We start from the raw sequence: 14,607 nt of genomic DNA, 5'->3' as shown, positions 1-14,607 counted from the left end.
ATTGCTTATCTTTAATCTCACCAAATTCTAATGTATACCATATAAATGCATGATCCGATATGCTATACGGCCCAATGCCTGCCTCCCCTACTCGTGAAAACATCTCTCTAGATATTAACCAATAGTCTATTCTAGACTGTGTGCCATGTGCTCTAGATAAGTGCGTGTAGTCCCGGTCAGTTGGGTGCAAGATCCTCCATACATCTATTAATTCTAATCTAGTGCAGAACAATGCAATACCTTTATCTAGACAATTACTAGCCTTCAGGGGTCTCCTGGATTTATCCTGAGTGAGATCGTGTACCATGTTGAAATCTCCGCCCATTATCAGTGGCACCTCCCCTAGACTAGTGATCTTACCAATTAGTCCTCGCACCCATTTTTGATTGTATGTATTTGGCCCGTATATATTACAAAGCAGCACAGGCCTCTTATTAAGTGATACCTGCAATATCAAATATCTGCCTTGTGGATCTTTCCACGTCTGTTGTATTACTACATCTATACCCTTCCGTATCAGTATCAGTAAGCCCGCCTTCTTACCTATTGCTGGCACCTCCGCTATTTGTCCCACCCACCATCCTCCAAATTTAAGATGTTCCGCCGATGTTAGGTGCGTTTCTTGCAAAAATGCAATATCGGCCCCATGCCTATTCAAATCCCTCATTATTTTTTTCCTTTTAATTGGTGAGGACACTCCACTAATATTCCAGGAAACAAACTTTAACAGCCTCATGTTATCTCATCCCTTGCACGTTTGTTTCCTTTCCATAGTATTATGGTTGGTCTAGAGCTGTCCCAGCCATCAGCCCCCGACCCTTTCTTTTTCCATGATTTCTTTTCTCTCTTCCCCCCACCACAACAAAAAACACAAAACATTATCACACACAGCATATTGGCACGGAAAACCCTCTGACTTTCTTCTCCCCTCTCCCCCCCTCCCCCCCTCCCCCCTCCCACCCTACCACTATCTGGTGAAACATACTCATTTTGTGCCCTCCCTCTTGCTCCCTTCCCTGGAGTTCCCCTTATTTCCTTCCCTTCCCCCCCACATCTATCCATTAGCTATAATGGACATGGCCCGTGTGAGTGATCTCCCAGCCCCGACCCCCCTCCCACCTCATTTATCTAATCCCCGTCTGTCCAACAAAGCAAAGCATGATTCATCTATGAGTACTTTTTATCCAGGTGTCTGTTCATATATCCATACTTTCATAACCATGCCATTTCAAAAGACACGTGTTTACCACGTAAAACTTTCCTATTCCTTATCCTTTCCAAATATTACAAGTATATCACATCTCTGTCCTTTTAGCACAGGGGAATACCTCCAGCGCACCCAGCCTCCCAGAGCCCCACAGACTTCCATGGAACCCCAGAAGGCCAGGCGCTCCGAAAACACCCCCAGTCGCATCCCTTCTAGTGAAGTTTGTGGCTTCTTTCTCCATGTTGAGCCTCTTACCACCATTTTCATAACACTTCTATCTTTGTATATGTCTTTGTAAGTTTCCAATGAGTAGACGCAAAATCTGTTTTGTCGCTTTTTGTAATCCACAAGAGCATTTATGCTTCCATATTCTGAGGTTTTATTCCAAATTTTCATGCACATCATTTATTGTCTTCCAGACTAATACATCCTCATTGTCTTATTTTATTTCCTTTTCCCGCTGCTCCGATTTTTAATTCAAAGTTTCCTCTAGTATTTCCCCATTTCAATTGGCTGCATTATGGCGGCTTGTGCTGGCATCACTCTCTGACAGTCCCTGAAGAAATATTTTTGCAGATTCTGGGGTGTCATAAAACTGTGCCTTGCCCTCCTGGAACACTTTTAATCGGGCAGGATACATTAATGCAAATTGAATATGGCGCTTGTGTAACTCTGTACATACCGGCGCATATGCTTTCCGCATACTTGACACTCTTGTTGAAAAATCTTGAAAACACAGCACCGTTTTATTTTCATATTTCAGAGGCCCCTTTGCTCTAATCGCCCTCAAGATGTCCACCTTGTGAGCATAATTTAGGATTTTACAGATGACCACTCTGGGTCTGTCCTCTGGTGCTCTACGAGGCCCCAGTCTGTGTGCTCTTTCAATTCGAAGAGGCCCCCCATTCTGCGATAGCCTTAAAGTAGTTGTCAGCCAGTCCTCCAAAAACTTACCCAGATCCGCTTCTGGGAGCGATTCGGGTAGACCCACAAATCTCAGATTTCCCCTTCGGGATCGATTTTCCATGTCGTCTGCCTTGTCTTCTAAATCTCGCACTTTACTTTGCAGCTTCTCCGTCAACGTTTCCAGCTGTTTCATTTTATCCTCTAAGTCAGAGACACGTTGTGTGCACGTCGTAAACTCTCCCCTGAGCGCCTCCACATTGCCGTCCACATTGTCAAGCTTGGCGGATAAGGTTTGTAGTTTTTTGTCCAACGTTACATCTATGGCCTGGGTGACCTCTGCCACGATCTCGGCCACCCACGCGGAGCTGACCGAAGTCGGGCCTTCGCCACTGCTCGCCGCCATCTTGGATCCGCTCTTAGCTAGCTTTTCTTTGTCTCTACGAGTCGCACGTGCGGTCATCGGCGCTGATCCGATCTCCTTCCAGGCACACCAGATGGTCTTTTAACGTTCTCTCCGCTTTTCATGTGCGGGACATCCGTTTTTTGTCTTTATTTTAGGTAGAATCGACGGTCGGGACCGGGAGCCTCACCCACCGACGTCTGCTTCTCTAGCACGACATCACGTGACCCCCCGTAAAGAACCTATTTTTAAATGTATGGGAGAAATCCTGTAATGACCAAATTCAGCTCTATATACTTATTCATAATCTTGTGTACTAGGGGTTCTCAACCCAGACTTCAGGACACACCCAGCCAGTCAGGTTTTCAGGATATCCACAATGAGTATGCATGAGATACTTTGGCATAGAATGGAGGTGGTGCATTGAAATTTCTCTCATATATATTCTTTCTGGGTACCCTGAAGACCTGACTGGCTGGGTGTGTCCTAAGAACTGGGCAGAGAACGCCTGATGTATATCCAATTATCCAGAAACTACAAGTTAGTTAAAACATACAGAATGGCTACAAAGTTGAAATTTACACTTACCTGTTAATTTCCTTTCTTTGAGTCCTGCCAGACCAATCCACACAAATAAGTTATGTCTCCCTGTCAGCAAACGGAGACAGAGTAAACACATTCAGAGCTGATGTCACTACTCTGGTCTTCCACTGCCTTCCACTTTTCAGCATATCTATGTCAAAACTAAGAAGCCAGGTTAAAATATTTTTGTTCGAGCTTCCAAATGCTACCATAACCAAACCTGATGCAGCCAGTAATTCAGAGATAACACTTGAAACCAAGGTTAAAATTAACCCCAAATAACTCCAAAATATACAACAATGCAATTGCTATTTTTATGCTCAATTGTCATGGCTTCCCTGGGTGGTTTCTGGATTGGTCTGTCAGGACTCCAGCAAAGGAAATTAAGAGATAAATCTAAAATTCATCTTCCTTATTGTCCATGCCAGACAAGTGGGAAATACCCAACCTCCACCTAGTATGGTCAGAAGGAAGCCACAACTCCTTTTAGGACTCCTGTGCCCATAATTATATGATCAGAAAGATAATGAGGCAGACCATTAAATAAAGCCTTATGTGCTAAGTCTTAAAAGGAATCCTAAAGAAATAGAGAGCCAATTTTCCTTAAGAAAGTAAGGAGTAATGTTATGAAATTTACTGAAAGTGACAAACATTATTTTGTACAGTTTGCAATCAATTTAATAATTTAAAGTTGACCCCATTGAGACAGATGTTCCCATAGTCCAGACAATAAAAAGGCATAAAAGCGTGAATGAGTGTCTGAATTGCATCTTTCCCCCAAAAGGAATGGAGGGAATGTATCTGTCTAGGATCAAAGATTTACATAATTGCAGAAATCTGAGTTTCAAAAAAAACCTTCTCTTCAACATAAGATCCTAAATACCTTACTGTGTAACTCTGATCAGAGGTGTCAAAGGTTGAGTAACTGGAGGGTCAGCTACCCATACTGCCTGACACATAATAGGATTCAACTTGAAATGATACCAGACTTTAGGATAGTGTGACAAGGTGTACCTCCCATCACAAAGGGAAGAAAATCTCCAACCCAGGAACCCAGCTAGGGCAAAACAGTATATAATCACTACATGGATCTGAGTTAGTCTCACAGCAACCCCTTACATTTAAGGTGAGAACTTTAGACCCCTGTGGGGGAGGAAGTAGCAGTCATGGAAGCTATGTGGGAGGTGACAGGGGAGAAGAGATTAACCCTTCTGTAAGATGCTAACATAATTCCCTGATAGCTGAGTACAAGAGACAGGTGTCCAGGAACTGATTAAAATAACCCGAATTTGCATATAATACACATTGGTGGATATTGGGGAATTGTAGGAATTCAACCTAACCTCAGGGGAGGTATCAAGATAGGACCTTGTAGTCAGCCAGGTGGCAGAACTGGAATTCATTTTCTCCATTGCCTGGAGAGAATCAAGGATTACACATTGGTGGATTACTGGCTGACGGATTCCAGAGGACTACTTGGTAGATTACTTGCTGACGGATTCAGGAAGACTATTTTTGGATGGACCTTTGACTGGAGTCCTTACCTTGGCTGAGACCCACCTTCCGGTTCAAGGGGTGTTGGAACCAGCAGTTGTGAACCAGCTTTGGTTTTGGATACTCGGTCCACGCCTTTGGGTGGACGGTGCTTTGGTTTTGGATACTCGGTCCACACCCTTGGATGGATGCAGCGTGACAGGTAGCCAAACTTGGGGCTCGCAAGTTAGTGAAATAAAGTAATTGAATGTTGTCAGCATAATAATACCCAGAAATACCACAGGACTGGATCACAGTGGCAAGTAGGCTCAAAATGATGTTACACAAAACTGGGGCTAACAATGAACCCTGAGGTACCCCGCAATCTAAGGCATAAGAAGCAGAGGTGCTGAACTAAACACGACCCTAAAAGTATATCTCCTTGAGGTAAGAGGCAAACTATGCCAAAACCTGTCTACTGAGACCTCCCCCTTTAACCTACAAGGCTCACAGCTGAGTAGACAATTAGCTAGGAGGATGTCTTCTGCTTCATTCACCTCAGTCGATAACTGTGGACAGCCACTCACCTGTGAGCTTCTAGACCCAAGGAGAGATAGGAAGGACATTTAAACTCTGCATTCATGGAGACACATGTATCCTTGCCCAGGATACTACATCCACAGCTACTGTCTTGAAGCCCAGAACCTGCTGGAGGGACTATGCTTGGGATGGACATGGAAAAGGAAGATCTGGAAAACCAGGATGAGACCTCTTTCTTTCTTTAAGAATCAAAGGACCTCCCGTATACACCGCAGGCTGGCATGTAGCAAAAAGTACCCCTCCTGATAGCCATCCTTGTGGTTTCAGCATCTTAAAAAACCTGAACTTGGCCAAATATCTCTCCTGTTGACTTGCCGCGTGTGGTCATTGACAGAATGGAGGATGCAGAATCCCTCCCATCTGATGCTGCCAACCTTCTAGATCAATGGAAGAGTCTGAAGCTATTAAAGATCCAGGAGAAAACATCCAGGGACCATGAGAAATCTCTATCTCATCATCCTGTTGAATGTCACTGATTCCCAAGTGCCCTGAGCAGACGGTACCTCGTCTCAGATTCCTTTCTGAAAGAGAAACAGGGCACCAATCCTGTAGCTGAATTAATCAAGTATCATCTTTATTTGATATACTGCTAATCAAGAACATATCAAAGCAGTTCACAATGAGCAATAAAAATGTGGATGAAAAATCAATACAAGACAAGATATGAAACGCTGCCCAGATTACAACGGCACTATTAAAAAGATACAGTATTAAAAACAACTGGGAAATTTCACTCATAAGACACAATAGGCAATTTTATTGGATGCCCCCAAAATAGTGGGTTACTATATAATCATATAGAGATAGATTCCTCATATCTATTGAAATGCTAGAGTAAAATACAAATAGGTTTTTAAAGCTGACAAACTTCAGAAAAGACAACCAACTGAATGCTGTTGCAAGGGGTAGCAGAAAATCTTTTTGGTTGGAAAAGCCAAACAAACCAATCTTGAACCCTTCGACCAAGTTTTCTAATTGCTTATAATGTGTTGGGAAAAATATTGGTGAGTCAGTGTGGCCTGCCCCATTCTGCTGCTTATGACTGTCACTGCTGCAGCCACCTTATGACTGAAAGAGAAGCCCCCATAAGCATTGTTGCCCAACTCAGTAAGAAAGGTTTCTAGTTTTGTCATGAAAGAAAATGTCCACCACTTAGCCATCCACAGGTAAGCAGGGAGGTGCCTGCTCAGAAAACTAAAAGCTTCAAGAATTTCCCAGAAGGCAGTTATCCCTAGACTAGGACGACAACTAATCAACAAAGACTTAGCTTGCAGCTCCCATAAAGTGAAGATACTTAACCGTAGCAGGTATTCTCAGAAGGCCATTCATTCTCACATGTGGGCGATATCATTCATGCCACTCAGTTCAGAGCCCACAGAACCTACTAGCGTTTTTAGAGCATGGGTAGCGTTCCTCTTACATGCACGAGTCCATTCCTGCCCACCGCGAGAACATGGGACCCACAATAGAATACTATAGCATACTATAAAAAGGAGAAAACTCCAAGGGAAGTGGAAGGGTATGTGAGAATGAATGGCCTACTGTCCTCGGAGAACACCTGCTACAGGTAAGTATCTTAGCCTTCTCCAAAGGACAAGCAGGCTATATTCACACATGTAGGAATCCCTAGCTACTAGGCTTACCAAAAACAACAACCATTGGACAATTGGGCCTCGCAACTTCGCGAGCAAAAAAGTAATTAACCTGAAACTATATAGAACTGAGTGAGAGTACAGCATGGAAGAGAATATAACAGGCCTAAGAGAGTGGAGTTGGAATCTAGACCCCAAATAAATTCTATAGAACTGTCTGTCCAAACCGACTATCGTACTGGATATCCTGCTCAAGGCAGTAGTGAGATGTGAATGAGTGAACTGAAGATCACGTTGCAGCCTTGTAAATTTCTTAAATGAAGGCCGACATCAAGTGGGCTACCGATGCAGTCATGGCTTGGACATGGTGCGCCTTGACAGTTTAGGCAAAAGTGAAAAAAAAATGCTGCAGCAAATCAGAGATTCTGCATTTTCCAATGGCAATCCCCATCCTGCACGGATCAAAAGAAAGAAAATGTGGGGATGGACTGTTTGTAGGGCCTAGTCCGCTCCAAGTAAAAGGCCACTGGTTGCTTGCAGTCCAAGGTATGCAGTGCACTTTCGCCAGGATGGGCATGAGGTTTGGGAATGTTGGAAGAACGATTGACTGGTTTAGATGGAACTCTGACACAACCTTAGGCAGGAACTTAGGGTGTGTGCGGAGAACTACTCTGTTATGATGAAATTTAGTGTAAGGTGGATCCCTTACTAGGGCCTCAAGCTCACCGACTCTGTGAGCTGAAGTATCGGCCACCAAAAATATGGCCATCAGAAGACAGGAATCCAGTGGCTCACAAGGAGCTTTCCTCAGCTGGGTGAGAATGATGTTGAGGTCCCATGACACATGTGGAGGTTTGACAGGAAGATTTGTCAAAAGCAAACCTCTCATGAAGCGAATTTGAGGCTTTCCAGAGATAGGCCTACCCTCTACATGGCAATGGTAAGCACCGTTCTTCAGCACGCTCTTCATCAGCCAATTGTACATATATGGGAACACATGGACTCCCAGTCTGTGTAGCAATGCTGCGACTACTGCAAGAAACTTGGTGAAGACCCTAGGAGCCAACACAAGGTCAAAAGGCAACACGTGGTACTGGAAATGTTGTGTCCCCAGCTGAAACTGAAGATACTTCCTGTGAGTGTAAGCACCTTTAAGTCCAGAGAGCATAGCCAATCGTTTTCCTGAATCATGGGAAGACAGGTGCCCAGGGAAACCTTCCTGAACTTTTCTTTGACCAGGAATTTGTTCAGGGCCTGCACTGAACTGGATAGGTTGTTGTGGAATAGAAGCAATGTGTATGGACATAAGGAAGTACCCGAAATAGAATCCCTGCCATTCTTTCCCTGGTGGAATACGTTCAACTGCATGGAACTTTAGAAGGGCAGAGAGTTCCTCTAGAAGTACCTGCTTGTGTTAAGTGAGACACTCAGTGGGCAATTTGGTGGTCTTTGACGCCAATGAAGGGCGTAAATGAGATGGACTATCTGAAGAGCCACTGGTCGGAGGTTACAAGAGAACACAAGGGACCACCTTTCTTGGAAAAAAACTCAGTCTCCCCCCAACCGGCAGGTAGCCCAGAATGGTCACTTTCACTATGGTTATTCTCTGCTGGAGACAGTCAAAAGGTCGTCACTTGCTTTAATGGGGAGCTGGCTGGGCCTTGGGCGCATGCTATTGATGAGAACGAGCACGCTGGGACTGAGCCTGCTAAGAAGGAGCATACTTACGTCTCTGAGAGTAGTAGGGACCACTCTTCAACTTGCTCAAAAACCTCCTAGATGACGAGGAAGGTGCAGGAAATGTCCAGTGGGAGAGTGTCAATAGTGTCAGTGTGTTTTTCTTGATGAGGTCAGTGACCTCCTCCCCACCTTGTCTCCAATAAGGCTATCTCCCCTAGCATGTAGCATCTGCCAACCTCTGCTGGACCACAGGGTCCAACTCATAAACATGCAGCCATGAGAGTCTGTGCATTGCTATAATCAGGGCAGAGACCCTAGATGACACATCAAAGGTGTCGTAGGCGCCCCTGGCCAAGAACTTTCTACACCCTTTCTGCTGCTTGACCAACTGGTGAAGAGATTCGGTTTGCTCCTGTGGGAGAGAATCTGCCACATTAGACATAGTGTGTACAAAGTTTCACAAGCATAGGTTCATGTAGAGCTGGTAAATTGAATACGGGAGATGAGAACAGAGGCCTGATACATCCTTCTGCCCAAAAGAATCCAGGGTTCTAGCTTCTCTGCCAGGGGGCGCTGAAGTATAGTCCCTAGTACTCCTGGCCCTTTTCAGCAAAGATTCTACCACCATGGAATGATGAGGCAACTGAGGCTTGTCAAACCCTGGGGAACTCTGGATCTAATACATTTTATCTATCTTCTTGGGCAGGACAGGGACAGACAGAGAGGACTCCCGGTTCTTCACCTGAACATGTCTACCTGCACTGCACACTCAAAAGCGTAGGCTGAAGAATACTGCGTCCAGAGCTCCGCTTGCCAAAGTGCAAGCCAATTTCAATCCCAGCCCCACTTGCCGAAAATACAAGCCGTTCAACCCCAGAAAAAGTTGCTCTCCCTCTTGGCTCCCCTCTGCCAGAGAGTCCTGTCTCACTGCCCCCTTTCCTCTCAGGGTGAGGAAGACACAATCTAAAAGTTCCTTGGGTACTGGCCGGGGAGAAACCCCCAAGGATCCCAACAGTCTCTCCAGCTCCTGACCTCTTTCTCTGGTATCAATTGCTCATGGAGCATGGATCGGCTGTGCTCGTTGAGAGAGGCCATCGAATAAGGCTGGGGTGTCGGTTCGGAGACAAACTTGAACTGCAGGGGTTGAGACGGGTGCTTGGTCCTGGCTGGGTGAAGACCCATGCATCAGCACTTGTTGAATGGAGGGGAAGCAGTCCTCCCGGCTTCAACGCTTCTCAGAGACAGAATCCCTCGGTACCCTGGAGCTCCCAGCACCTTGTCGAGGGAGATCGATAACAATGCTTCGCCCAATGCTGGCCATTGATGCTCCTTGGTGCTGAAGAGGATGATGTCAAATCTCGTCTTCTCGGGGTTGGGTCTGATGCTGAGCAGTCCTGGGGACCCTGCACAGTGGTCAGCATCAAGTCAGGTGGTGACTCACTTGATGGACGTCCAACTCCCAATGTTCAAGACAGGACTCTCAGCCATACAGACCAAAGAACCCAATACTGATGCAACTCCCAACATCAATGGCGATACTGATGTTTCGGACTGTGCACCAAAATGTTTTTTCTCTTTGAGCCTCTCTAGCCAGCTGGGCTCTTTTCTGCATATGAAAGCAAGGAACACAGCTGGAAGGGGTATATTCAGGCCCCAAACCATGAAGAATAAGTGTCTTTGCCAGAGATGGTCCTATTACACCGGCTACAGAGCTTAAAGCCACTGGGAACCTTTGATGACATGGAAGGGAAAACAGCCGTGGCCAAATCAAATGGCTCGATGGTGAATGAAAAAAGGGGCAAGCACTAGAAAAATAGAACCTGACCAAGGCTCAAGCCTAAGAGAACCTACCAAGCATGGTAAAAATAAAGAAAACTTAAAAGTAGGCAAAAATGAACTAAAACTATACAGGAAGGGAGAAGAAAATTTTCTGAGGAAAAAACAAAAATAATGGGGAAAAAACCCGAAGGGAAGGCACAAAAAGCTCAAAAATAAACTCTCACACCAGACGCTGTGAGGAGCACGGGACAACACATTCTCATCTCACTGCGAATAGAGAGACTGCTGGTCCAGCGCTCTTGAAATGGGCGAAGGCACTCGTGCATACACAATAGGGATGGCTACACATGCTTTAAAAACTATATTAGCTTTATTCAAGCTCTTAACTGGGCAACATGGATGACATCTCTAAAATGTGATAATATGGCCTGCTTGTCCTTGGAGAATTAAATTTTCGATATGACCAGTGATAGTTACAGGATCCTCCAGGAAGGTAATTCCAAAATAGGACAGACAGCCCAAATTTATCATAAAGAAATACTTTTTGAACACTTTGGAAATTTATGTAAAGATATGGAATTATAGAGGTTAACACCTAGGATTTTCACAGACTCCTGATCATCCCTCCTCCATCAAAAACTAGGCTAGGTGCCACCTTTAAAGAAGCATTCAGTTTCCTTGCTCCTTCCTTATGGAACTTCCATTCCGTGGACATGAGATTGGAGACTTATTCTTGCAACTTTAAGGATGGTGTCAAAGACTGCTGTTTCATACCTTTTTTGTGTCCCACTTCAGTTTGGTGGAGTTCTTGACATTTCCAGCTTTATGTTTCCCCTTCTCATACCACTGCTCTTGGATACTGTTCTTGTTTTGCATTGTTATCCTATTCATCCCCTCTCTCATGGAAGGTCTAGTCCTCATTGTTGGTCTTACATGCTGTTTCTAGTCATATGGCTCTGTGCCATTTGCATTCTGCTAGGATGGCAGTGTTTTGCACGAAAGCAGTATCAAATAAATACAACTTTTCTCCACAATACTTACCATTTCACTTACATGTCAAATTACAATGAACAGTTCTATTGAAAAGTATTTATAAATTGTTTGCACTAACCTTGTAAAGGCTAATAAAATATTCTATTAATTTTAGTACAATATTTGAATTATGCCCAAATAAAAATAAACTATTTAACCTTTTTATAGGTCCAAATCGTGAGAAAATGATCTCCAGGTCCTCGTCCGTGGTTACCGGATTGAGTTTACAGACAAACAGCACATTCTCGGGGGGCTTGACATCGGCATCAGGCAAATCTCCAATCTGAAGAAGTGAGGGGAAAGGATGAGAAGGGGAGAACAGATTCATAACCTCTTCTCTGTTTAGTAGAGATATTTGTTCTTCTGTGTGCCTCTGCTAGTGTTTCTCCTCCTGTCACAGTTAATCAGGTTCAGCAAGGCTCAGAGCCACAATCAAAGGTTATTGGGGCAATTTTCAAATGTATGCAAGTACTTTATGTGAGCTTTACACTAATTCTGAAAGGGTAAAAACACATATTTTCCTTTGAAAAATTCCTAGGAAGAAGCTAGGAAATCTGCACCTGCTATTTCTGCAGGTATTTTTTCACTTAAAAATAATGCCTGTAATTTTGAAAATGTAAAACTATGCACATTATTGTCTGCCCAAACCTACCCCAACCTCTGAACCCGCCGACATTTACTGTGGGTAAAAACAAACACATTGTTCATCCTCATGCATACTTTCGCCTGTGTATATATAGCATAGGCAATATTCTAAACAGCCTATTTATCAGAATACTGCCCTCTTTTTTCAGACTTGCACAATTTTCCAGCTTTACTTATGCTGCAATTTAAAAAATTGTTTTGTATAACACAGTCATATACAACTCCTGAGACCAAGGCTAAGTATTGCTGAATTATGTGGTGGCTTTTTGTTTCCATATTTACAGCCAGGCACTGCTATAATTGGTATAACCTGTAGAAATACCAAATTTTGTGCTCTCTGTAAAATGCTATTGTTTATTCTGGAGCAAAACAACCAAAACCTCTTCCATTTTTCAACTCCTGCCTAAGCTTCAAGGAGAACAATCATACATGTTCTAAATTTGTGTGTCTACATCCCTCTGCCAGTCCTCTCAAAAGTGGCAAAGCAATATTTTAACCATAAATCTGCAGGTCATTTAAAATAGAAGAGTGTCTCAAACCAAATACATGAATTTTTGACTTTATCAAAACCATGCCCTCCCTCCCCTTGAGATGAAGACGCTTATTCTCAGTGCATTTTATCTAGCAAAAAAGGTGCCGGTACTCAAATACTAGGCCACCCTTTCAGGGGTGGGGTGATCACTGAAGAACCCACCCCACAATAGCCAGGGCCCCTGCAACCAGTCACAGAATCTATGACAAGGAAGAATTGATGTCTAGAGCCTGAGCTCTTTCATTAAAACTTGCAATCCATGGGTCAATTTTAGCAGACAATGAAAAAGGTGCCGGTACTCAGTACCCCCAAGTACCCCCTCAAAAAAAAAAGCCCTGCTTATTCTACTATAACAGCAAGTGTTCTGACATAGGCATTAGACCACCATTAAGAAATCAATGAGCTGAAGGATTAGCTAATCCAAACCCCTACATTACAATAGTGGCACTATCAGAAATTAGAAGACTTAACAGAGACAGGGGCGGCAGAATGAAGAAGAAATAACATTTCAGCATTATTTGTACAATGTATACCAGATGTACATAAACCTCTACAGAGAGACAGGCAAGATAATTTCTTAAGAGGACGCCCATGTGAAAGGTAAAAAAAATAGCTTATTCTAATGGGGGTTCTCCACAGACAGCAGGGGAACTCTGCCACACTCTAGGTGACTTCACTGATGGAACCCTGTGTGCATGATCACTTCTCTAGCTCAAAAAAGTCTGAATCTGAATTTTCTGAGCATATACGGCAGTATCTGTAGTCAAGAGAGCTTGGTCTTTATCTGCCTACATTTTTCTATGCTTCCAGCGCTGCCCTGATCGCCACATCCCCTTCAATCCATATTACAGGTAGTTCCTTTTATTGTTTGCGGCGATAGGGAGAGGTGGGAGTATGGAAAAATTAGTTAATTACCTGATAATTTTCTTTCCTTTATTCCCAATTGATCAGTCCAGACTAACGGGTTGTGACCATCCGCCAGCAGGTAGAGATAGAGACCTCTGAGTTGTGCCTCATAAGCTCCTGCGCTTAGCAACCAAGCCAGTATTTGATAACAAAGCAGTGAAAAAGAGCGATTTCCAGAAAAAACAAATTCCAGCCTCTAGATAGAAAAAGAACTATGCAACAAAGCGCAAAACTTGTGCCTTAGAAATAACGGAACCAGAACAATACAAACACCCGAAATTACAAAGAATCCGGAAAAAACAAAATCATCACAGACGGGTGGGCTCTAAACTGATCCTTTGGGACTAAAGTAAAGAAAATTATCAGGTAAGTAACTCATTTTTCCTTCCATTTTGTCCAAAAGATTTGTCCAGACAAATGGGATGTATAAAAACAATCCTTAAGAGGGGAGGGACTGTGATATACATGCAGAGAGAATCATGGCCCCGAAGGAAGCATCTGCTCAAGCAGACACATCCAAATGGTAACGCTTAACAAAGGAATGAGAAGACCATGTCACTAACTGACAGATCTCTGCCAACGAAATTGCCCTAGACTCTGCCAAAGATGTTGCCAAAGACCTGGTAAAAAGAGCCTTGATGTACATGGGAGCCGATCTACCCCTCAGAATGTAAGCCAAAGAAATAGCCTCCTTAAGCTTACTGCCACTTTGGAGGCCAGCAAACCCTTCCGGGGTCCCGCAAAGAGGATAAAAATATGATCAGACCACCTGAAATCATTGGTAGTAGTAAGATAGTGCATAAGGATGCGCTTTACATTCAACAGTTGCAAAGGGGAAAAAGTGCTTTCACGAGGAGGCATGACCAAGATTGGTGCTGACACGCTGAGAGGAGTGAGGCTGTCTAGGAGGGCTTGCTGAAGATTATTGAATTGAATTGTTTACCGCTGCCACTATGCCTCATACTAAAAGAAAGGGGATTGTAAAGTCCTTACCACTTCCAGTCCTTGCGTCTTCCCCGAAGCAGGAAACTCTCGACAGCTTCGCGCTCCCGTGCCCACGGACTATAACCGGGGGAAGTTCCGCTGTGTGTGCCGAAGGAGGAACCTTGGCACCCCTGGACCATGAAACAACATTATCCCCCCCGGAAGCCGAGATACCATCCTGTCCTGCCGAGTCGTGGGTGGAGATGACGGGTCCCAAGAACGCGGAGGTAGCTGCTGGACCTTGGAATCTCCCAGGTCTTTTAACAATCTTCTCCAAATCCACATCAAA

The 14,607-nt window shown here is 44.1% G+C and overlaps 1 protein-coding gene across 1 annotated transcript in view; it reads right to left on the bottom strand.

Annotated features, from left to right (window-relative positions):
• LOC115459330 (peptidyl-prolyl cis-trans isomerase-like 4) overlaps positions 1 to 14,607 on the bottom strand; it is a gene marked incomplete at both ends in the record, with an annotated part of 88,736 nt that overhangs the window by 42,746 nt on the left and 31,383 nt on the right. The window contains one exon of the mRNA XM_030189170.1: positions 11,410 to 11,534. Coding sequence (XP_030045030.1) covers positions 11,410 to 11,534 — 125 coding nt within the window. The remainder of the gene's footprint in view (positions 1 to 11,409; positions 11,535 to 14,607) is intronic.

The sequence above is a fragment of the Microcaecilia unicolor genome, unplaced genomic scaffold (assembly GCF_901765095.1).
Source record: "Microcaecilia unicolor unplaced genomic scaffold, aMicUni1.1, whole genome shotgun sequence".
Classification (NCBI taxonomy): domain Eukaryota; kingdom Metazoa; phylum Chordata; class Amphibia; order Gymnophiona; family Siphonopidae; genus Microcaecilia; species Microcaecilia unicolor.
Note: the sequence above shows the minus strand (reverse complement) of the source record. Positions and strands in the feature narration are given on the sequence as shown.